This window comes from Gorilla gorilla, chromosome 1 (genome assembly GCF_029281585.2).
Source record: "Gorilla gorilla gorilla isolate KB3781 chromosome 1, NHGRI_mGorGor1-v2.1_pri, whole genome shotgun sequence".
Classification (NCBI taxonomy): Eukaryota; Metazoa; Chordata; class Mammalia; order Primates; family Hominidae; genus Gorilla; species Gorilla gorilla.
In genome coordinates, this window is record NC_073224.2 from 153,621,936 (window position 1) to 153,647,081 (window position 25,146).

The window sequence follows — 25,146 nt, forward strand, 5'->3', positions numbered from 1 at the left end:
TTTAAACAAGAATGTGTGAAAATATATCTAAAAGTTTATAATAACTGCTTTGAAAATCCTAAAAATGATTGTTCCTTAATTAAAGTGACTTAAATGCATAACAAAGAAAATGAAAAATAAAAATACGTATATTTTATTATTTGAAATGTATTACTGATAACACTATAATGAACCCTGAATATTTGATTTTAAGTGTTTTCTGTGTCTTCAGTTTTGTCATTGAAAACTACCATATATAATTCATTTCTAAAGTTTAGTTTTATTGCCTCACTTAATTCTTTTCTTTAACCTTGTCCCTAAAATTGTGTATATATGTGTGCATGTGTATGAATGACAGGAAGAGAGAGATGTGCATACTTGTGGATAATAGTTTAGAAGTTTTATTGAATAGCAAAGAGCATGTTGTATAATTTTTTGTTGGTATCATCAGTGGGCAGTTGTTTCTAATCAGAGTTACTTTGGTTGTACCCTTTTAGATTACTTCTTCCTATTTTTCTTGTTCTATGAGTTCTATTTATTTTTTGTATATTCCCTATTTGAAACAATGCACCTGGCCAAAGTGATTTCAGAAACACACTTAAAATGTGTTATTTGAATAAAAATTTTTATGACTTTTATAAAATGTGTCATTGATTTTATAAAGGCAAATCATTAATCTTTTGGAAGATCTGAAGAAAATGGAAGACCATGGAAAAAATTCATGTGAAGAAATTCTTAGAAAAGTTTACTCAATTGAATATGAAAATGAAACTCTGAATCTTGAGAATACAAAATTAAAGGTACTATGTATGAGTGTTTGAGCAGGCATGTATTGTGTAATGACCATAGTCTACTTAGTAGAAATAGCTTGAAGAAAGAGTATGTTTAGAGCAGTGCTCTTGTATAATTCTGTCTTCTATGCTTGTCAGGATATTATGTTTTCAGCAGTACTAAATAATATTTATGAAGTTGACTGTCTCTTTGCCTCAACTTTTAAAATAAACTACTATGCATTTTTGCAGTTAAATGAATCATCCAAATTACATTAACTTTAGTACATAAGATTATTTCTAGATGTCATGGTTACAATAGGATATAACCTCAGGCCTGGTCTGTTTGAAACCAGAAAGTATGTTCTTGGCTGCTTCATAACCAGAAAGAATTTTCCAACTTACTCATATCCAAGGGGTAATTGCTTTCCATAGGTACCAGAGGAGAGACAGGGGAGAAGCTTTTGAATTTTCTGAGAAAAAAAGATATTTGAGTTCTCAGTGAACCAGAGATACATACAACCAGATGGAACTTGAAAGATGATGGCATCATTTTCACTTCCATAATAATACTTTTAGAGGACAGAAAATAGAAGACAGAAAAGAACCTTTTAAAACCATGAAATAAAGTTTATGTGCACAGGATAAATAATATATTAGTAGCATAGAGTACATTTTAGAGAAACTTGTAATATAAGCATCTAACATTGTTTTGTTGTATTTATAACAGTTTAATTCTATCACTGTATTTAGAATTAACTAAATGATAATACATTTATTCTATGTATTAAGATGTCCTTAAGACATGTTAAATTCCTAAGAGATATTGCAGATATATTTTGTGGTCCTTGAGAGAAAAGATCTTTAATATTAAAAGAGAAGTGAAGGTCTAAGGCTTTTTTTTTCTTGATTTAAGGTTTGTTTTTCTTTGTTTGTTTTGCATTAGAAATGCACTTGTTTCCTGGAAACATAATTACTGGCTGTTTAGAATTATGCATTATATAAAGCTTGCAGTGGGTTTTTAAAAATGAGTATGTTTATGAGAAAAAATATACACAATTTAAAAATCATCACCAAAGGAAATTATTTTAATAAAATGATAGCATTCCAGGCTTTAAGGTTCTGAATTGTTATTTTAAAAGATTATTTTTCTGATGGAAACTTGAGATACATCCAAATCTCTTTTACCCTTTCTAAACCCTTCTTTCTATGTAGGTCTAAAATGTTGTGGCCTGAAAAGAGAATTTTATCCATTGTAGGTCTTAGCATATTTTCTCAGGAGCCAATCTGTTTGCTACGTACTGATCTGTCTTTGTGGGAGATACATAGTGTTATGCAGTACAGTGTATAGTAATTAAAGCTTGTTTATTATATATTACAGAAGGCAACAGATTGCCCAAGCCAAAAAGATTCTTTCCCTTTGTAGGTTTATAAAGTTGTAACTTTTCTCATCTTGATGTTGAGTTTCAGTCTCCTTTAGACCAATAGGACAAAGCTAGGCTCACAAATCTCAAGTCTGTTTTGTTCCAGGTGGAAAGACTCGATTAGTTTCAAACGCAGGACTTGAAATTGCCAGTCCTGTTGGCTGTGGTCATTCAGAGTGAGTGGAGGAAATAGGAACCTAAGTGATATACGTTATAGGAAGTAGCAAGGTCTTCTTTTCTCACCTTTAATGTATTTAGTAATGCACTTATTTTGGCTACTTTTTGTTAGGAAAGATTTTAAAAAATCAGAATTGCAGTGTACCTTAATACCATTTTTTTTTAAGCAGTGACATTGTGATATTCTGAATTAGAATTTTTTCCTTCAAGAAATTTTGTAAGTCCTTTATGGTTCTTCAAGCAATATGAACTTCTCATGTTTTCTTAATAAAAGAAGTTCAGTTATTCAGTGAACATAGTTCCTCCAACTTCTGACAATTTATTCAGTATTATCTTTTGAGTGAAGAATATATACTCATTATAGTAAAACTGGAAACTATAGAAATATAAAAAGAAAAGAACAGAGTGATCACTGATCTCACATTCCTTGGAGATAACTATATTTTGTAATATTTCTGTTTTTTCATAGTTGTTATTAAAATAATATCTTGCTTTGTTCACTTTAAAATGGAAACAGATTTATGTATATAACATATAAATTCTTTATAAGCATCCTTTTAAATTACTTTGTAATATATATTCAATGTAGAAGTGTTAGGTGATTCCCTATTTGTTGGACATTCAGGTTATTCCCAATGTTTTTAACATTTAATAATAATAATGCTCTGATGAACATTTTCATACATAAACTTTTTGTTGTATTGTCTTTAGCTTAGATTCCCGTGTAGAATTACTGAGTCAAAGAATATGAACATTTTGATTGTTCTTGATATGCTTTGCTACATTTCTTCTGAAAAGGTGTTTTATTACTCATACTGCCATTAGTTCTCTATACCTCATCAGCACAGGAAATAAAATGTGTTTTTGATTTGTAGTGTTTGCTAATTTGGCAGGTAAAAATGTTATCTATGGTTTTAATTTGTAACTCTTTGAGGAGCTAGTTTTAAATTTCTAAACAATTTCTATTTTTATTCTTCTGATAGTTATCTGCATATCTGTAAATTATATATTATACTATTCCTTGGTTTATCAAATTTAGTCAATTATATTAACCTTCTAATTAGTTGAGCACTAACATAATTGATAATGTAAATACTAATACAACTAAAAGACATGTTAAATTCCTAGTAAATAATACAACAAACATATAACTTTATACTTTCAAAAAAATAAGTGAAGGTAGTTTGATAGAGGAAGCTAAAAGAGTTAAGGTTTTTATGGACATAAGATATGAACGTTAAGGGCAATATACAATAAGCACTTCCAAGATAGGGCTCATGATCAAAGAGAAGAAAGAGGAGGAGGAACATGGAGTATATGGGCTTTATGTAGAGTGCTGTGTACCTCTGTGGCTTGCCGTGTTCAGCTGTGTTTGTGTACTTTGTATTCAGCTGATGTTTTTTACATGGTTCAGACAATTAATGAGCTAGAAAAAATTGCATCTGAACAAAAGTTACTTCTTTGTTATACATCATTCCCCTGCTTACCAATACTAAGATGAGGTTCACTTGACAGAAATGTGAAACATAGGACAGATTATATATCTTCACCTTTTATTTGGAAAATAAAGATATTTTCTGTTCTTTGTCTGTTCTCCCCACGTTCACTTTGCCAGTGTTGTTAAATTGACAATTTGTTATGTAACCTGAAGTGCTCTTTTTATAGATTGATTCTAAACATTAATAGCAATGACTTATAATTGCTCTTTCACTACACAGTCAAGTAATATGTTTATAAGTGTTTTTTTCTTGTACAACTTTTAAATTTTTCCTGGAGTTTCCAAAAACCCTGCTTGTTGTACTCTTTGCCCTTATCATTGTCTTGTTTTTGTTTTTGTTGTTGTTTTGTTTTTTTTTTTTCCCCTTCTTGAAATTCTTCATCCTATCTCTATTCTCTGAAGAACCTATTTTCCCCAGATTTCTTCTACTTTGGGCCTTCTGTCTTCTTATTTCAATCTGAATGGGTTGGTCTCTAGGCCTGCTGCCTAGATGCCATGCTGGAATTTTCTTGACTGCTACCCTGGTTCCAATGTTTTCTTGAACCCACATCGTGTTTCCTTTTCTTTTTACTGGAATATATCTGCAACTAATGTTCCCTTAAGACAGAGAAAATTAGAAGTAAACATTAAAATAGTCTTACATGTCTAAAAATGCCTTTATTCTGTCCTCATTATGATTAATGGTTTCAGCTGGGTATAGCAACCTAGATTGAAAGTAATTTTTACTGAGAACTTTGAAGGCTTTGCTCCATGGTTTTCCATAAATCAGAGTTGCTAGGAGAGAAAATCTGCCACCATTCTGATACTTGTTCCTCTGTAGTGACATTTTTAATTTTTCTTGAAATTTTCAAGAAATTCCCCTTATCCTTGGTGTTTTGAAACTTCACACACATCTAGCTGTGTCTTCCAGTCCTTTGTGCTAAGTACTTTGTAGACCTTGTAAATCCAAAGACTCATGTCCTTTACCTCTGGAAAATTCTGTTATATTATTTCTTTGGTAATGCTCTCTCTCCTGCCCCTTTCTATTTTCTCCAGTCTCTCTGTCTGGGTGTACTGCTGATTGTATTGTTGATTTGTTGGACCTCCTAGATTGATACTCTGTCTTCAATTTCTGGGTTTTGTTCAATTTTGGGGGCAGATTTCTTTGGTTTTTATCTCCTAATCCTTCGTTTAAAAGTTTAATTTTCAAGAATTTTAAAAAGTATTCCCCAAGTGTTCATTTCATCAAATATCTGAAAATACCTATAAGAATTTTTTCATTTTTTTTTCAGTGTTTCAATTTATTGTTTCCAATTGGCACTTTTTTTTTTTGAGACAGAGTCTTGCTCTGTTGCTGATGCTGGAGTGCAGTGGCACGATCAGAACTCACTGCAGCCTTGACCTCCCAGGCTCAAGCAATCTCCCGCTTCAGCCTCCCAAGTAGCTGGGACCACAGCCCATAGCTAATTTGTGTGTGTGAGTGTGTGTGTGTGTGTGTGTGTGTGTGTGTGTGTGTAGGTGGGGTCTCACTATGCTGCCTAGGCTCCTGGGCTTTTGAACTCCTGGGCTCAAGCGATCCTCCCACCTTGTCCTCCCAAAGTACTGGGATTACAGGTGCAAGCCACTGTGCCCAACCCAATTTTTTTCTTCCTTTTTTTAATATAAAAAAATTTTAGATCTCTCTCGTGATACTCTTTTTCCGAAAGTCTGGTGACATTTAAAAATTTGCAAATGAGACAATAAAAAGACTAACGAAACAGTAGAAAACTAAATGGATATGTGGATGGTTCTTGCCACTAGATTGGTTTCACTTCACTTTTCTCAACTGTTGGGAAACTAGCAGTTTACTGGTGGCTCCTAAAAATGCCAAAATACATGTGTCTTTGCTCTGGGTCGCCAGCACCGTCCCTCTGTTATTCCCAAACAGTTCATTCAGTTTCTTTAGAGAAGGACTTTTCTTATCTTTGTTTTTTGGGAATTAAACTCCTAGTTCCAGGTGTTCTGCCTTGCGTGTGTGAGCAGGGGGTGGAGGGTAGTGGTAGTTAGCTGTTCTAGTCACAGACTTTGAATTAATCCTTTTCAAACCCAGGTCTCACTCTTGCCTTTAGCCCTGTGCCTCTCTAGATTCTACAGGTAGATGAACTTCCTCGTTAGCTAAATCCACTCCTGATTCATTAGTCAGTCATCAGTTTTCCAGAAGCATTAACAATATTTTGTCCTTTGATAGCCCCTGGTCTGTTATTTTTATTAAGTTGACTTACAAACATTCTTTTTCCTTTATATTAGTTTGGTCTTGGGAATGAAGGGAGATTTTACAATGTGTTTAGTTCTCCAGCAGAAGTTAAACCTAGGAAATTCTCTCTGATAGGGCACATTACTAATCTTCCCATTTTTCATTCTGTTTTATTCTCTCTATATTAATTTTGCAGGTAGAATTTCATTACGCTTACTTGTTTGTATAATTTGTCTCCCTCTGAGGGCTTTTCTTCCCTCCATCCATCCATATCAGGGCCAGGGATTGTTTTATCCTTCCATTACTTCTAGTGCCTAGTACTATGCCTGGAATACATCAGTCATTTAATAAATGACTCTGGAGAGTAGCAACCGTAATGACTACTATTTATCAATTACCATTAATGTAGGAGGCACTTGATAAGTACTTTACTTTTTTTACTTCTAATTCTCGTGTCAATACTATCGTAAAGATACTTTTCTTAATTATGATGAATACATTGAAGCTCAGAGAGATTAAATAACTTGGCCAGGATCATACAGCTAGATTAGTGGCAGAGCCAGAATAGAATTTGGAAGAAGACAGGAAAAAAATACTAGACATAATCTTGTTCATATTTTATGATTAGAAATTTGATTTGTCTCACATTTTAAGTTATGTAAAGTTTGCCAGAAATTGTATTGGAAAATTCCAGAAAACAAAATACACTAGCAGCACTAGGGAAGTTTCTTTTATATTTCAGCAAGTGTTAGTTAAGATTCAACTTCACCATATATAACAAAATCCAAATTAAATGGCTTAAGTAAGATAGAGATGTATGTTTATTATGTAGAAGTACAGAGTTGGCACTTCAAAGCTGATGTGGCTCTTTAGCTTTTTAGCTTTCTGTTCTGCCATCCCTAGGTCATGACCCTCATTCTCAAGATCTAGAATAGAGGCTGGAGCTTCAGCCATTATAGTCAAGTTTCAAGCAACAAGATGGAGGAAAAAAGATGCATTACCTCCCTTTTTAAAAAATTTCCTCCCCTTTAAGGAGCCTTCCCAAAATTCCCACATGACTTGATTCTTTTACTTATTTAGGCACATGACCTCCACCTAGCTGCAAGGGAGACTAGGGAATGTAGTCTTCTAGTTATTCGGAGCTCTAGCCAAATATGAATACTCATTTTCTGCAATTGTTTTATGTTTTCTGCATCTACTCCTATAGTTCTCCTATTCTTACACATTGGAATGCCATTTTTCTCAGTATCTAAATCCTACCTTTCCTTTAAATTTTAGCTCAAATGCTACTTCCTCCCAAAGTCTTTTCAATGAATCTCTCCTTGTAAACTCATATCTTTGTGTACATACAGGTTGCCCAGGGAAAGTGTGACATATACTTAACTCTCAATGAATATTTATTGAATGAATGCTTAAATTGCTCTATTTGGAAAGAGAAAGCAATTTTATTATGTTTATTTTCTTGAAATCCTTCAGAGAGAAAGGATTAGAAAGATATTATAAACTAGTTTTTGATAAAATGATGAATTAATTTTAAATTATATAGACTATAAAAGTCATTAAGTTAAATTTGTATCTTAGCATATTCTATTAATAGTTAAGAAATGTATTTTTAATGCATTATTTTCTGGATTTTTAAGGAAAACATTTAAATAAGTTTGGCATATGTTATTTGCAGAGTAAATGCAGTTTTTTTGCAGCCTAGATGTTTGTGTTTTATTACTTTTAATTACTTTAGAATAGTTTTAGATTTTAAAGTTGCAAATGAAAAATAAACTGTGAGTACTGCTTTCAAGGCCGAGTAACCTCCTCTATTAGACACAACAGAAAGTTTATTTGGAAGGTTAAAAAGTTGTATTTGTTTCTTATAGAAAGTTAGAAAAACAGAAAAGCACAAAAGGAAAAAAATTTAAATCACCTGTAATCTCATAACTGAAAGATAACTGGAGTTAATATTTTAGCATATGTATAATTTTTTATTTTATATGTAATATATACACTACTTCCAATAGCTACTTCCAGTTTTTTACTATTGTAAATAAAAACATAATTTCTTTGAGTCTTTTTTGCTTATCTGTTTTCTTAGGATATATTTAACTGTATGGTCAAAAGAGAGACTCATTTTTAATATTGTTGTATATTTCCAAATTAAATGTGTCTACTATAAGTAAAATAGTCCCTATACATTTTCCAATACTAGGTAATTAAAAGTGCTAATTTTAAAACAAATCTCTACAAATTTTATAAATAATCTCATTTATTCTTGTGGCTTTACATACCATCTATGTGCTCAAGGCTTTCAAATTTATACCTCTAATCTAGACCTAGTCTCTGAATTCCAGACATATAATTCTGCTGCCTGATTGTCATCTCCACTTCAATATTTAATAGGTGTCTAAAAGTTGTCATGTCCAAAATGGAGCTCTTGATGTTTCCCAAAATAGTAAATCCTACAGTTTTCCTCATCCCAGTTAATGGAAAATCATCATTTCTCTCATACGCTGCTTCCAGTCTGTCATCAAATCTACCTCAAGTGTATTCAAAATTTGACCACTTCTCACCAGCACCACTGTCATTATCCTGATTGAAGCCTCCATCATCTCTCATCGTTACTGTGACCTCCTGATCATTCTCCTTGCTTCAGCCCTGGCCCCTGCAGGCAGCATTCAGTATTAGCAGTAGAGTTGTTTCTATAAAAATGTAGTCAGCTGGGTGTGGTGTCTCACGCTGTAATCCCAGCACTTTGGGAGGCCGAGGCGGGAGGATCACTTGAGCTCAGTTTGAAGACCAGCCTGGTCAACATGGTGAAACCCTGTCTCTACTAAAAATACAAAAATTAACTGGGCGTGGTGGCGGGCACCTGTAATCCCAGTTACTGGGGAGGCTGAGGTAGGAGAATCGCTTGAACCCAGGAGGCAGAGGCTGCAGTGAACCAAGATCACGCCACTGCTCTCCAACCTGGGCAACAGAGTGAGACTGCCTCAAAAGAAAAAAAAAAAAAAGAAAAGAAAATTCCAAAGGGCCCTCATAGTGATTCCAGGTGCTGAGTTCTGACGTGTCCTTCACTGAAGGTCATTGACTGCCTGGGCACGGTGGCTCATGCCTGTCATCCTGCAACTTCAGGAAGGCAGTGTGGGAGGATCGCCTCAGCTCAGAAGTTTGAGCTCACTCTGGGCAACATACTGAGACCTCGTGTCTACAAACAATTTTTGAAAATTAGCCAGGTGTGGTGGTGTGCGCCTCTCAGCTACTTGGGAGGCTGAGGTGGGAGGATCGCTTGGGCCGGAGAGGCTGAGGCTGCAGTGAGCCATGATTACGCTATTGCCCTCCAGCTTGAGCCTGACACCCTGTTTCAAAAATAAATTAATAAATACAAATTAAAAAGTAAAAAAAAAAAATTTAGTCAGACCGTGTCACTGCCCTGCTCAGAACCCCCCAGAGATATCTTGGTTCGTAAATACCTACAAGGCATTATACCATCTCATTTTCTATTACCTCTCTTCTTCTTCCACTCTCATCTCCTTCCACTCTTCCCCTTTTTTCTCTATTTCTACCTCACTGGCTTTCTTGTTGTTTTTCCCTAACTTGCTAGGCCTCCTCCCGCTGTTGCCTTTTTCCCTTAAACAGACACACTTCCTATCAGTTTTACTCAAAAGTCTCTTTCTCAGGAGGCCTTCGCCCACGTGTCATTCCTAGCTGCTTTTGTGTTTGATGTATTTTACTGCTTGTTCTTATTTTTTGTCTGTCTGCCCCTCCAGTATGTAAGCTTCATGGAGGAAGGGAATGTCGTCTGTTTTGTTCACTAATAGAACCTTCAGTGCCTGCAGCATTTAAAAAAAAACTAGTGAACATATTGGCTCATGTATTCATCAATCATTCACATTTCTGCCTTTTTGAATTACCTACTCATTATTTTTTATATTTGTCTTTTGTCCTAATTAATATATAATAACTATGTATTAAGGATATTAATCTTATATTTGTTTTATTTTTCTAATGACAAATGTTATTTGACAAGACATCAAATTTGTCATTTGCTAATACTTTTTCATATTTTGTTTGCCATTTAAACTGTATTGGAAAGCTGTGAAATTTTGGAGAGAGATACACGCACACACATTTTTTTAAATGGCTTCTCTTGAGAGTGCTCTCACAGCTCTGCACATCTTGTAATCAAAGATATTGTCCATGTAGACTGTCTTTTCAAGGATGGTTGTATAGTACATATCCTTGGAATATGATAACTGTGTCTCCCTTAGGAGTATGGGTAGGCATGCTCAGTGCCTGCTATAAGAAATTTGGTTTCCCCGAACTCAGGTTTGTTCTTCTGTAATGCATTTGACTGCATATACAGTTGCCACCTGGCCTCTGGGTTGCTCTGTGGGAACTGGGGCTCAGCAAACTGATACAAATGCTGACAGTCTTGCTACTCTTATTGCTGTGTGTAATAAGTCCCCTGTCTCTGACCTAGGAATCTTGTACCTTCTGTTAGCATCCATGAAATTGCAGTAGACTAACTAGTAAGCTTGCAAGGAAGATAAAATCTCAGACTTTTACATTTCTACATATCTTCTTTTAATTTTATGTTCTTTAGGACTTTTGCTATCCTGAAATGAAATACAGTTTTATCTGAATTGTCTGAAAATTTTTAAAGTTTTTATTTAATTCATTTGATGCTTCTTTAGTGTTGGGCCGAGGCAGGTAGTTAATCTGTTTTTTTCCTAATAGTTAAACAGTTGTCTTATTGTCATTTATTTAGTTGTCTGTGTTTCCTCCATTGATTTAAAAATCTAACCTTTATCATGTATTAAGTATAATTTTTGTGTATTTTTCTTTTCCAGTAACCTCTGTATTCTATTGATTTTTCATATCTAGGAACATTTCCAAGTTTTTTTGTCAGTAAATTTAAAAAGTTTAAAAAATAATATGTCCTGTGTAAATCTTAATAAGGATGTTCATAATTATTAGTCACTAGCTTTGTGAAATTCCTAAATTTTAGATGGTATTGCATGAAATAAAAAATAATTATTTTATCAACTTTGTTAATACATGAGTTATGTTTTTATAATAATTCTGTAGCACTGGAGTATAAATGTATTCTAATGACTTATAAAATCTGTATCTTTTTTGCTAGACTACACTTGCTGCTTTGAAGGATGAAGTTGTATCTGTTGAAAATGAACTCTCAGAATTGCAAGAAGTAGAAAAAAAACAGAAAACCCTTATTGAAATGTATAAAACTCAGGTGACTACTGCATTTATTTTAGTGTTTACTAAAATTGGTAGACAATTTAAAACACTATTTCTTTGTAATCTAAATAAACAGAACTGAAGAGAGGTGGGGCTATCATTGTGGGTTATAATATGGTGTGTCTCAAATATTTCTTAAGGTCCCACACATCTTTATAAATAGATGATTCTGCTGATGCCTGATTCAAACACTGCATATGGATATACCGGATATTCCTAAAAGTAGATTTAAAATGAATTACATCGGTATAATGTGACCCTTAATGTATTCTTGTTAATCTTGGTTATATTTGTTTGTCATCATGTGTATTTAATGGTATTGATTTAGATTAATGACTCCCTTCTAGGGTCATTAAAGTTCATTATGCCTCCTTTCTCAAGAAATAAAGTATAATTCAGATTATTCACATGAAAGACCAAGAAAAGAACATATGACAATATATATGAAATAGACCATGTGTTCAATGGTAATTTATAGAAAACCTTTATTTTTTTGGAAATGTAGTATTCAAGAAAAAACTTCATAAGATGGGACTTATGCAGGTCCTTGCATGATGGTTAACACACTGGTCAGAGAGAGTTTGAATTAAAGAATAATGAACTGGCTGGGTGTAGTGGCGTACACCTGTAATCCACTGGGAGGCTGAGGTGGGTGGATCATTTGAAGTCAGGAGTTCGAGACTAGCCTGGCCACCATGGTGAAACCCTGTCTCTACTAAAAATACAAAAATTAGCCAGGTGTGGTGACATGCACCTGTAGTCTCAGCTATTCAGGAGGCTGAGGCAGGAGAATTGCTTGAATCCAGGAGGTGGAGGTTGCAGTGAGCCGAGACTGCACCAATGTGCTCCCAGCCTGGGCAACAGAGCAAGACTCCATCTCAAAAAAAAAAAAAAAGAATGAACTAAGGATGAAAGCTTAAGGGGGCCAAAGTGTGGGCAAGTAGGAAGAGGCTGCATCTCGATGGATTAGATGATTTCAGTCATCCAGGTCTGAGGTAGGAATGGAGGTTGTGGTGGACTGTGGGACCTGTTATTCATCAGGGTCTTCCAGCTGGTTATTTGGGTTTAATCCCTCAGCAGGAATACTGCGGTTGAGTGACCATATTCTGGGTGCAGGGCCTAGAATTTTTTTTTTTTTTTTAGCAGATTTTGATTTGGTGGGAAAAATAATTTAAATGGAAGCCAGTTTGGACCAGAGACTGATTCTTTGAAGTGACATTGATCTGCAAATGAAAATCTTTGTAGTCTTCAAAGCTCAAGTGGAGAGTTTAGAAGTATTGATGAGAGAAGACAGGTAAATCAGACAAAGATTGTGGGTTAGAATAGAGCACTGAGTGATTCCATATTTAAAGAAGGAATAACATTAGATGAACCAGTCAAGGATATTGATAGGAAAATAATGACTTGTTCAAAATGAAATTTTAAATTTTAGATTTTTACCTCATGTTATGATTCTAAAAATAATATGTTTCTCTAATACTTTATTTTCAGGTACAAAAGTTGCAAGAAGCAGCTGAAATAGTAAAAAGCAGATGTGAAAATTTGCTACATAAAAATAACCAAATAACAAAAACCAAAAATAAAAATGTAGAGAAGGTACGTTTGGAATTTCAAATAAAATAATATTTTATATATTTTTTACTTTATGAATAGTACACAAATTCATTCATTTTGGTCATTTTCTCTAGTTCATACTTAGGAAAGGGCTAGTCTTAGCCTCTGTAAGAGTTTGTTTTCCAAGGAAATAATGTTTCTTCCAGGCTGGAAATGTTGTTTGTTTATGTGAATGTTTTTTCACTTTTTTGTTAATATTTGGAAAATAGCATAAATGTTTAATTTTTCTGATGCAAGAGCGGACTTTAAATAGCTCAAAAAATGGTTATCAATCATAAGTATACAAACCTATGTATCTATCATTTTTAATCTCACCCTTTTTTTCTGGTTATAAATGTTTTACATCTACAAAAGCAAAGCCAATATCTGCTAAATGCATTTTTGAAGAAAAATAATATCTTTTAAAAAGCAATCATTTCCTTTTATTTGTTCTATTGCAACAGAATGAAGGGAAGGCCAATGTTGGCAAGTTATGATGTTTTTGTGAATATTTTAAAGTTTTTAAATGAAACCGCATCTCTGTTTGGGTTTTTGTGTTGTTTTGGTAAAGAAGCAGTGAAAGTTGTAGGATGCTGACTCCTGGCAGCAGAGGTCATGCGATGTTAGTGGTCGCTTCCATCTGAATCTAATAAGGTTACTCTCTCTGGGTTGCTCCCTATCTTAGGATTGAGAAGTCAGAGCAAGGCAATAATGTGAAGAAGAGGTCAGCCAGAGCAAGCGTCCTCCAGTTATACAGACATAAAGATAGCTCACTGAATGCACAACTTACTGCTTTCATGGAATTACTTTTCACCTATTTTTAGCAGGCCAGCGAATAAACCATTTCATGTCTTTTGGTCTCATTTTCTCATGAAACATACCAGTGCAAATGTCTCCTTTTCTGCTAGGCAGCACTGTAAATAAAAGCATATTTTACAATCCTGTTCAAATGACAGAAAGGGTTGGAGCCTGTCTTTTTCAGATACTGTGAGGTCACAATGTTTTCTAACTAGTATTTAACAAGACAACTATTTTTTTAATGAAATTTTTCTTTTTCTTACTTCACTGTTTTAAGTCTCCTGGTTTTCTCATGGCCTCTAAGATGTTTTAAGGACACTGAGGGATCCTTTGTTCTGGATCCCTCAGTGTCCTTAAAACAGACATTTTTCAGTCTGTTTTTTTTTTCTGTTTTACTTTATATACCATCAGAATATGGATCATGTGTATCCTGTTAGTAGCCACATAGCCTTCTCCTAGCTCAATGCCTAGCACATAGTAAGCACTCAATATTTTTTTAATTAATGAAATTTTTTTTAAAGGAGCAGTCCAAGGATGGCGACAAGTCTTTTTTCTTTTACTTTCAAGACAGTTTTAGGAAGCATTGCCTGTCTATCTTCCAAATATAATCTGGATTTTAATTTTGCAAAAAAAAAAAAAAATACTGCATTATCTTTCCTGATCAAGAATGCCAGATACTACACAGAAGCTATTAGGTGTTCCTGTCTCAGGGAAAGAGTCTGGCTATTTTTTGTAATTAGCAGTGCAAACATTTCTTAAGGTTACTGCTTTTCACATCTCCACGAAAGTGCTGCAGCGAGGAACTGCAGTAGCCAAAACAGATTAATGTAGATGAAATTAGAGAGATTTGTTGATAGTAACATTAATGGCCAAATTAAAGGCAAGTGAGAACTGATGATACTAGCAATTTTTAAATAATATACAGTAAACCCTATCAGTTTTGGCTAAGATGAGTGAAGCAAGCTGCTCTAATTTAAGTAAGTATCTGAGTTATAAGATTGAATGACTAAAAGTGACAATTCCTTTAGAACCTATAGCTGGACAGTAGACAATTACAGCTTTATTAGTAATGGTTATTAGTGATAATCTATGCTTGAATATAATGTCAGGATTTTAAAAATTTGCTTTTAAAAATTAGTTAAACATCCACCCTGTCAGCTAATTTACCCTATTTATGTGCTCAACAAACTTTTTGAAAACTAAAGTCTACCCCACTTTTTAGTTATACGTTCTTATTTTACAGAGTTTAAATTAATATTTATTCAGTTGTGTTCTTATTTAAAGCCATTATACCTAAAATACTTACGTTATAAGAATATCTAGTATTTAAGATAATAAAAATATTAATGCTGAATGTGTGATCTTGCACTTATTTCCCTACTGCCACAACTCAGATGAGAGGCCAGATGGAGTCTCATCTGAAGGAGTTAGAGCGTGTCTGCGATTCCTTGACGGCGGCGGAACGGAGGCTTCACGAGTGTCAGGAGAGTCTGCAGTGCTGCAAGGGGAAGTGTGCAGACCAGGAACACACCATTAGGGAGCTTCAGGGCCAGGTATCCAGCCGTCCTTCTGAGTTTTGCTAGATGCGTTAAAAGAATGCTTTGGAATGATTTCACCAGTTGAGGGCACTCATGTCAGGGCTTGATTTTTTTAAATTCCCATCTACTTAGTTCGTAAAACATCATTTTCATGCAGATACTATAATACTGTTTTGCAAGCTATTCTTTTAGTATTTTATGGTGAAAAATTGGTAATTAAAATTCCTATTTTAGTTTATTCATGCAAATCTATAGACATTTGAAGACATGGTAATAGAATGAGAGAAGGAGCAAAGTTATACTTACATATATGTTCCTTGATGTAAGGATAAGGTAAATTATTGAAACTTACATTACAAAAATTGAATTTATTTTAATTAGAATTGTACGTCAAGTTTTTTGGGATATTTTTCAGTCTGTTTCTTTTTCCTGTTTTACTTTTTATACCATCAGAATATGGATCACGTGTATCCTGTTAGTAGCCACATAGCCTTCTCCTAGCTCAATGCCTAGCACATAGTAAGCACTCAATATTTTTTTAATTAATGAAATTTTTTTTTAAAGGAGCAGTCCAAAGATGGCGACAAGTCTTTTTTCTTTTACTTTCAAGACAGTTTTAGGAAGCATTCCCTGTCTATCTTCCAAATATGATCTGGATTTTAATTTTGCAAAAAAAAAAAATACTGCATTTTCTCACTTAAAAAGTAGGAGCTAAATGATGAGAACACGTGGACACATGGAGAAGAACAACACACAGTGGGGCCTTTCAGAGGGTGGAGAGTGGGAAGAGGGAGAGGATCAGGAGAAATAACTAACAGGTACTAGGCTTAATACTTGATTGATGAAATAATCTGTACAACAAACCCCCATGACACAAGCTGACCTGTGTAACAAACCTGCATTTGTACCCCTGAACTTAAAAGTTAGATAAAAATATGCAGACAAAATTTTAGAGTTTAAATTCCTGAGAAGAGATTTTTCTAGTAAAATGTCAAATGACATAGATTAGCCTAAATTACTAATTGAAATTATGAGAAAAAAATTTTTTCCTTAAATCAAAGCTTCTTACATTATTTAGAGCAGATTTTGAAGCGGTGGGAAGAATATTCTGTCTTGGCATGGGTGAATGTGTCTTTGGTTGATTTGTTGACTTCACTTTGCTTCTCAAAAAAATATGTATTTTACTTACAGTTTCAACTTCACAGGTACTCAATTATTAATCAGTATTTTTAGGTGAAACAGAAAACCATAAGAGAAACCCTAGGTATCCAAAAATAGGAGATTAATACTGTTTAAAATTTTCCTATTTCAACTTAACAAAATAAATATCTTTCTTCAATAAGGTGTTGTTCAAAGTGTTTTAATAGCCATCATCCTGAATTTTTTTTAGTTGGTTATTTTCCAATACAGGCAACATAACTTCTTTAAATTTAACCAGGAATTTAAAACTTCCATTTTAACAATATAACATTTTCTTGGTGTCTTTCTGTGCAAGAGTAGTAACATTTATACCTTCTCATTGCTTGTGGTTGTTCTAACAATAAATTATATGAATTTCTTTGGAAGTTGATTGTGAAGAAAATGACTAAGAAAACTTTTTTTTTTTCTTTTAGGTTGATGGAAATCACAATCTTCTGACAAAGCTTTCTCTGGAAGAGGAAAACTATCTTATTCAGTTGAAGTGTGAAAACCTTCAACAGTAAGTATTAAATTACTTAACATTGCTGCTGCATATTTCTCTGCACATTAAAATTTTAAAGTATATGTTTTCTGTAAAAAGAAAATTAGAACAGATGGACGCAGAAAATAAAGAGCTTGAGAAGAAGCTGGCAAACCAAGAAGAATGTCTTAAGCACAGCAATCTTAAGTTTAAAGAGAAATCTGCAGAATATACAGCATTGGCCAGACAACTGGAAGCCGCTTTAGAAGAAGGAAGACAAAAGGTATGCATGGCCTTTATTTAGAAACTTTTTAATTCATTTACCAAAGAGTCATCTTTTTAAACATCTTGCAACCTGTAGTTATTGTTTTTGTCCTGATGACAGGGTGAAGGGAGCAATTACATTTTTCTTCTTCAACTATCTTCCTTTTCAAGCAAAACAGATATATTGCTAGGCTAGAGCTACTTCACTAGATAAATGGTAATGTGGCTGGGGAAAGGGCAGAGATGGAAAACACTTTGAAGACATAATCTCCTCCTGTACCTTTTTTATATACAACCAAATTGAATGTGCAAATAATTGAAAATTTTTGTTTTGATCAGGATTCAGTGAGCTGTAAAGTTCAAGTCCCTTTTGACAAATATTGTTGCATAGATAAATACATACAATATTAAATTTCAGTTACATCCATTAGGTTAGCATTCAATGAATACTTCAGTATCAGGCAATCTCCTAGTGCTTGAGATGCAAAGATGAATAAGACCTGGCCTTAGCTCTCAGCACTCTCATAGTCTGGTAGGGTTCAGCCTAAGTGCATTTTGGAAATGCCAGGTATGCTCTCAGATTCCTTCCTGAAAGGAAGAGTTCAGAGTCCCAGAGGTATGTCTGCCCTCTCCTTTCTCTCCTGCTACAGTGGAATATGGGGCTATCTGTAGTTTCTGCCCACGTGAGAGTGCCATCACTGCCCTGTTACCATTGCCCACACTGAGGGGACGGCGCCAAGGGCGTCAATGTTTGTCCTAAGGGCCCTTTCTCCCATAGCTTCAGCTCACACTGGCATCTCTCATGCATAATTGTGCTTGGAATATGTACAGAAGAAATCTTTATAATAACTTAGAACCAAGTTCATAGGAATTAGGTTGGAGGACAGTCCTTTCCACTATCTCCTTGTTCCTGGATCAGTCCCTGCCTCTACTCTCATTCTTGTGGCTCCAACCCAGCATTCTTACAAATAGGCTTCCTTAGAAGGAAACATATCTGATTCCTTAGATGAACATAACTAAGTTAGACTTCCTGCTAAAATAAGTAACCAGAGAAATATGAAAATTCAAATTCAGACCAGTTTGGAAGTAAATGAAGAACCAGTCTCTGTGTTTGTGTGTGTGTGTTTGTAGGAAGTGTGTATACCAATTCCTACTCCCAATTCTATTAATCCAAGTGTATAATGAGTATTTAACAAGAAATTTCTATGTTCCATCACTGCTCTTAACACCCTGGTGAATATAAATGCTATAAAAATGGTAATTGGTCTCAGTCTGTTTTTAAAATATATTGTTGGAGAAAACACCTACCTAAGTCACGGAGCAGTGAAAATGTATACATCTCTTCCATCTCAAGCCAATTTTGCAGATATTTAGTGCTGCGAAGATAAGTATAGTATATACTTACGCTATATGTGCTTCTTCAAGATAGAACATCTTTAAACTTGGATATAACATACAAGTAATATCTGTTTAGAAAAAAGGTACAATATAACTGTCAAGGCTTTAAATCATATTTTAAAGAAAGCACTTTATTTTACTCTTTTGATAAAAATTACAGGTTGCTGAAGAAATAGAGAAAATGTCATCTAGAGAGAGTGCTTTACAAATTAAAATATTAGATCTGGAAACTGAGCTTAGAAAGAAAAATGAAGAACAAAATCAACTTGTTTGCAAAATGAACAGTGTAAGTATTAGCATGGCTTAACATATTATAAAAGATAACATTTAACATTCTTACCATGTAGACAATACAAAGTGAGTGAATCAAGTCTATTGTTTTACTGATAATATTAAAAATAACAAGCAATATAAGATATAACAAATAAAAATGTTATGATATGCCAAATAATTTATTATTCTGCCTCCTTGGATGGCATGTATTGCATTGCCATCAAATCTCATAAGGCCCTTTCCCTACATATTACTTTTGCAATGACAACTGCTTAATGAAAATTACAGATATAATCTACTTGATTTCATCCTGATATGAATTTTTCATTTTTTAAAGATAAACACAATTTAAACTATTATTACAAGTGAGTTTTATATCTGTCTTGAATAATGAATATTTTGTTTTAGAAAGTTATACTTTTGTATTAAACATTCAGTATTGTTAGATATACATGTGAGATGGATGCTTTAGTCCACTCAGCCATGAAATGAAAATACCAAATTGACTGTGTTTAATTAGTCTTCTGTTTTTTTTTCCTGAATACTCATGAAAGTCAATTGGCATAGAATATTCTGAAAGCTAGCATTACTCATGATTAAATTACGTAATAACTGTCTACTAGATAATGACATAGAGAATAATGATACTGTGTTTTTTCCAGGATCCAGAGACTCCATGAAATCTATTTTTTTAATTCCCAAGTGTCTAAAAAGTTGAAAACCTAAAAGATTCAAGAGTTAAATGATTTTTGGCGTGCACAATTTGATTTTATTGCCATCAAAAGTTTCATGACAACTTAGTCAGAACAAAACGTCAATCACCTTTAATTTAGCACAGGCCTTCCATTTATTTCTAAACTTTTTTAAACTCACCATTTGACTTTCTGATATTGTAAAATATGTGTGCTGTTTTTTTGTGTAATTGAAGCCTCTGAAAAAATAAATGAGGTGGGTTTTGCTGTAATGTCCCTAGTACTTGGCTAAAGCTAGTAAAATAAATAGATCCCATTCACAATTGCCACAAAGAGAATAAAATACCTAGGAATCCAAATTACAAGGAATGTGAAGGACCTCTTCAAGGAGAACTACAAACCACTGCTTAAGGAAATAAGAGAGGACACAAACAAATGGAAAAACATTCCATGCTTATGAATAAGATGAAACAAGATCATGAAAATGGCTATACTCCCCAAAGTAATTTATAGATTCAGTGCTATCCCCATCAAGCTACCATTGACTTTCTTCACAGAATTAGAAAAAACTACTTCAAATTTCATATGGAACCAAAAAAGAGCTCACATAACCAAGACAATCCTAAGCAAAAAGAACAAAGCTGTAGGCATCATGCTACCTGACTTCAAACTATACTACAAGGCTACAGTAACCAAAATAGCATGGTACTGGTGCCAAAACAGATATATAGACCAATGGAACAGAACAGAGGCCTTAGAAGTAACTCCACACATCTACAACCATCTGATGTTTGACATACCTGAGAAAAACAAGCAATGGGGAAAGGATTCCCTATTTAATAAATGGTGTTGGGAAAACTGGCTAGCCATATGCAGAAAACTGAAACTGGATCCCTTCCTTACACCTTATACAAAAATTAACTCAAGGTGGATTAAAGACTTAAGTGTAAGACCTAAAACCATAAAAACCCTAGAGGAAAACCTAGGCAATACCATTCAGGACATAGGCATGGACAAATACTTCATGACTAAAACACCAAAAGTAATGGCAATAAAAGCCAAGATTGACAAATGGGATCTAATTAAACTAAAGAGCTTCTGCACAGCAAAGGAAACTATCATCAGAGTGAACAGGAACTGACAGAATGGAGAAAATTTTTGAAATCTATCCATCTGACAAAGGGCCAATATCCAGAATCTACAAAGAACTTAAACAAATTTATGAGAAAAAAAAAACCCATCAAAAAGTGTGCAAAGAATATAAACAGACACTTCTCAAGAGAAGACATTTAGGCAGCCAAAAAACATATGAAAAACAGCTCATCATCACTGGTCATTTAGAGAAATGCAAATCAAAACTACAGTGAGATACCATGTCACACCAATTAGAATGGTGATCATTAAAAAGTCAGGAAACAACAGATGCTGGAGAGGATGTGGAGAAATAGGATGCTTTTACACTGTTGGTGGGAGTGTAAATTAGTTCAACCACTGCGGAAGACAGTGTGGCGATTCCTCAAGGATCTAGAACCAGAAATACCATTTGACCCAGCAATCCCATTACTGGGTATATACCCAAAGGACTATAAATCATGCTGCTATAAAGACGCATGCACACATATATTTATTGTGGCACTATTCACAATAGCAAAGACTTGGAGCCAACCCAAATGCCCATCAATGATAGACTGAATAAAGAAAATGTGGCACATACACCATGGAATACTATGCAGCCATAAAAAAGGATGAGTTCATGTCCTTTGCAGGGACATGGATGAAGCTGGAAACCATCATTCTCAGCAAACTAACACAAGAACAGAAAACCAAACACCGCATGTTCTCACTCATAAGTGGGAGTTGAACAATGAGAACACATGGATGCAGGGCAGGGAACATCACACACCAGGGCCTGTCAGGGCGTGGGGGGGCTAGGGGAGGGATAGCATTAGTAGAAATACCTAATGTAGATGACGGGTTGATGAGTGCAGCAAACCACCATGGCATGTGTATACCTATGTAACCAACCTGTATGTTCTGTACATGTATCCCAGAACTTAAAGTATAATAAAAATTAAAAAAAAATAAAGATCTGATGTTTTGTTAAACCCGATAAGTTTTGTACTAGTAAAATTCTAGAATTCTAAGCATAGATTTAAACATTGCTGAAAAGTGAGTTTGTGTGTTTTATGCCTTCCAGGGGACAGTTAAGTGGGCAGTATTTATTTAATATACCTGCTTCAGCCCCATTTGAATTGTAAGCACTCTGAAAGCATGTCTCATAGTCGTCTGTATCCCTGGTGTCTCCCACAGTGCCCTGCTTACCTGCAGGCCTTTTTGTATTTTCTGTCCAAGTACCCTAATAGGGTGGTGCAGAATGGATGTACAGATCTGTGGATGACCTCAGCAGCTTAATCCAAGGCACCCCTCGGGAAGCCTGAAATGTCTTTGAAGTCTTATGTATTATCCTAAAATCCATTGACATTTTATATTCTACCCTACAAAATAAGTATGTGTTACTATTTTTCTTTCCAAATTGTTGAGTAAAACTCATTGTATTCATCCTGTGACTTTGTACTGCCCAGCCTAGCTCATTGTTTTTTACCTGCCCCATTTCCTGAGCTGGGCATTGCTCAGTTTCAGATGGTATCAGGTGTCATTGAACACCTGATATGAAGGATGTAAAAGTTCTCTCTTTTCTATCTAGGTGTCTATATTTTAATTGGAAGCTAGATGATATTTGCAACCTGTCTTTATCTAAAGCATTGTCAGTGAACTCACCTACTTAGGAATTCATATGCACCTTAGTTAAAAAAAATGTATTGCGGTTTTAAATTTTTTCCTCAAAGAACCACTGTAATGTGAAGAATTCGTTTTATTTTTTAAGGGATTCTAAGAAAATGTTCACATTATCAAAACTAGAATTCTATCAACTTTTAAGACATTTAATTATTTTGGAATAAAATGTGAATTTTTAGACAGAAAATGGCAAAAACTAGTATGAAAATATATCATGTTACATGTGAAATTATGACAGTTGTTAACCTATTAAGTTAATCCTGTTAAATATGTAATAATTTGGGGCTAAATGAATGTATATTATAAATTATATCAGTGAAGATGAACCATGTGTGTGCTTTAATTATTAATTTTAAAGAGTGAGCTCTAAGAATGAACACATCAGATGTGAGTATTCTTTTAAAAAATCAAAAAGAATTATCTAGTTATTGTATATATGTTTTTAATATTATGACTCTGGTCCTTTGGAATGAATGCTATTATTGCTTATCTGTATTTTTTTCCTTTTTTCTTTAGAAAGCACAACATCAGGAAGTGTGTTTGAAAGAAGTACAAAATAGTCTTGAGAAGTCGGAAAATCAAAATGAGAGTATTAAGAATTATTTACAGTTTCTTAAAACTTCTTATGTAACAATGTTTGAATAAATTGTCAAATTTATTTTCTCTAAGTAGTAGATTTTTATTATGAGTCTAAAATGTGATTGGGTAAAAAAATAAATATACTACCAGTTACATTTTATGATTTATGAGTGGTAGTATTAGAGGTTTTTATGTAAAGATTTTTGAAACATAATTTATCTAACTGAAACTTTAAAATAGGATAGTTGTTACTATTCCTGTTTGCTGGATAATTCTTATTTATCTTTGGTTTAATTTCTTTTAAAATTAAATTGGTTGTTAGAATATTTTTCTCACACATAGACATGGAAGTCAGATTCATTTTCTGTGATGTTTGTAGCCACCATTCAAGTGAATTTGTAGTAAGTCTTGGTCAATATGATTTTAAATAATATATATAATTGTTTTATATTGTGATATATAAATAAAATATTCTGAATTTTAATTTTTAATAATGGTGTAATTACATTCTAAAGCTACTAAATGTCTCAATATATACACTTAATATTGTTTCAAGTATATGCTGAGTTGCCATTATAATTTCTGTTAGGTTTTAAGTATACAATTTTAAGTCATTGCTATTAAGTACCAACTGCTAATGACAGATGAAAACGTGGTCATGCATTCTTTCTTTATAAAGAATAGATATTCAGGCTGTCTTCAATTTGTACTCTCTTTTATTCGTTTTATACTAATGATTATCTGATATTATTATTATTTTAGACATTCTAGAGCCCCTTAGTTAAATAAAAGATTAAAGGGGAACAGCTTATCCCACCCTTTCCATGGCCAACTCATGGGGATGATCAAAATAAGCACTCTTAACATCAAGAAGCTTTCAAATAAGGTCTTTAGTATTGGGATAAAGTTGTCCAAGTTGAAAAAGAACTTGTTTGCTATAATCTCCCACTGTGTGTGCCAAGGCAGGATACTCTAAAAGGGGATGACGTGGTTTACAAAGGATCAAGTAATAGTGACTCCTCTTGGACAATGACTTGAGAGCTGTTAATTCAGAGGAACACTCAGGTCTTAAAAGATCACTAAAAAAGGCAGGTTGTGAACTACACAGTTCCAGCCTATGAACAGAAATATCTCTTTAAGATGTTTTATGCTCTTTTTCTGATCAGAGACGGGGGCCTGGTCCCCTCTGATCCCCTCACTTTTAAGACTGTCATATCATCCACAGATGCTTACTTTCTAGTGATCCAGTTGGTTCATAGTATTTTTCTTAAAATAGCAAAACACAGAGTGTCAGAACTGGCCACATTTTTTACCCAACAATTGCTAACAAGATTAGTGTCACTTTAAAAAAAATCTTAGTACTCATCGTACTAAAAACATACTTGACCCTTGCAGCCCTTTCTTTACCTCCTAATGCAAAGGGAGCCTTAAATGCCCAAATGAAAGGAAAGCAAAGCTCTTGAGTTTTACTCACTAAACTGTAAGCTCCTTAAGGGCCGAAATGTATCTTAGTCATATAAATATCTGGGCACTCAGCTGATGTTTGTGGATAGACGGACAGATGTTGAAAGAGGCAGGTATTCGTACTCCTGTTTTAGATATGAAAAATGTAAGCAAAAAGGATTAATTACCATGGCTGTGGTATGAAACTTGTTTAAAGTCGGCATTTAAATTCAAGTCTGCAACATTAAAGTTCTGTGTACAGAGCCGTTTTCCCACTGTAGCAGCAGCGCTGCTATGATTGATTAAGCACTTGCTATGTGCCAGAGTTAATAATTGTGATAATATATTAACTCATTTAATTTTCAGGAAACTAAGACATGGAAAGGTTAGGTAACTTGCCCAAGGTCGCACAGCTAGTAAGTGGCAGACATCCAGAGTCTGCTCTGCTCTTAACTCTCACCATACTACCTCTGTATCCATTTCATAAATAAAGATAGTAGTTTCTTATAACAGTAATGCATTTGTCTTACCCATGAATACCTCCTTTCTCATACTTTTAATTTTTTATTGTTACCAAAGTAATTTGTGCTTATGGCATTTAAAAATTGGTGCCTGCAGCTTTAGATAGACTGTGGAAGGAAAAGACTACCACAAAGTTCCTAAGGTTGGTATTTAGCTCCTAGTGGACAACATGACAAAGTAAAGTTGCTGAATGCTAGAATTTAACCATCTCTGCTTAATACTGTTTCCATGTGAAGCATTAGGTACACACATTGTGTGTACTTAGGGCTTACCTGGTATG

General features: G+C 34.1%; 1 protein-coding gene across 12 annotated transcripts in view; it reads left to right on the top strand.

Annotated features, from left to right (window-relative positions):
- ODF2L (outer dense fiber of sperm tails 2 like) overlaps positions 1-23,395 on the top strand; it is a 47,957-nt gene extending 24,562 nt beyond the window's left edge. For 7 of the 12 annotated variants that reach the window (XM_019023913.3, XM_055371013.2, XM_019023971.4 and 4 more), the window contains 8 exons: positions 644-779; positions 11,195-11,305; positions 12,802-12,906; positions 15,096-15,254; positions 16,853-16,938; positions 17,020-17,182; positions 18,722-18,847; positions 22,839-23,395. In XM_019023913.3, the coding sequence (XP_018879458.1) occupies positions 644-779; positions 11,195-11,305; positions 12,802-12,906; positions 15,096-15,254; positions 16,853-16,938; positions 17,020-17,182; positions 18,722-18,847; positions 22,839-22,967 (1,015 nt within the window). In that variant the 3' untranslated portion in view covers positions 22,968-23,395. Of the gene's footprint in view, positions 1-643; positions 780-3,061; positions 3,149-11,194; positions 11,306-12,801; positions 12,907-15,095; positions 15,255-16,852; positions 16,939-17,019; positions 17,183-18,721; positions 18,848-19,496; positions 21,613-22,838 lie in introns of those variants that run through there. The other 5 variants (XM_031003449.3, XM_055371150.2, XM_063697301.1 and 2 more) reach the window with 2 other exon arrangements.
- The last annotated feature ends 1,751 nt before the right edge of the window (positions 23,396-25,146 follow it).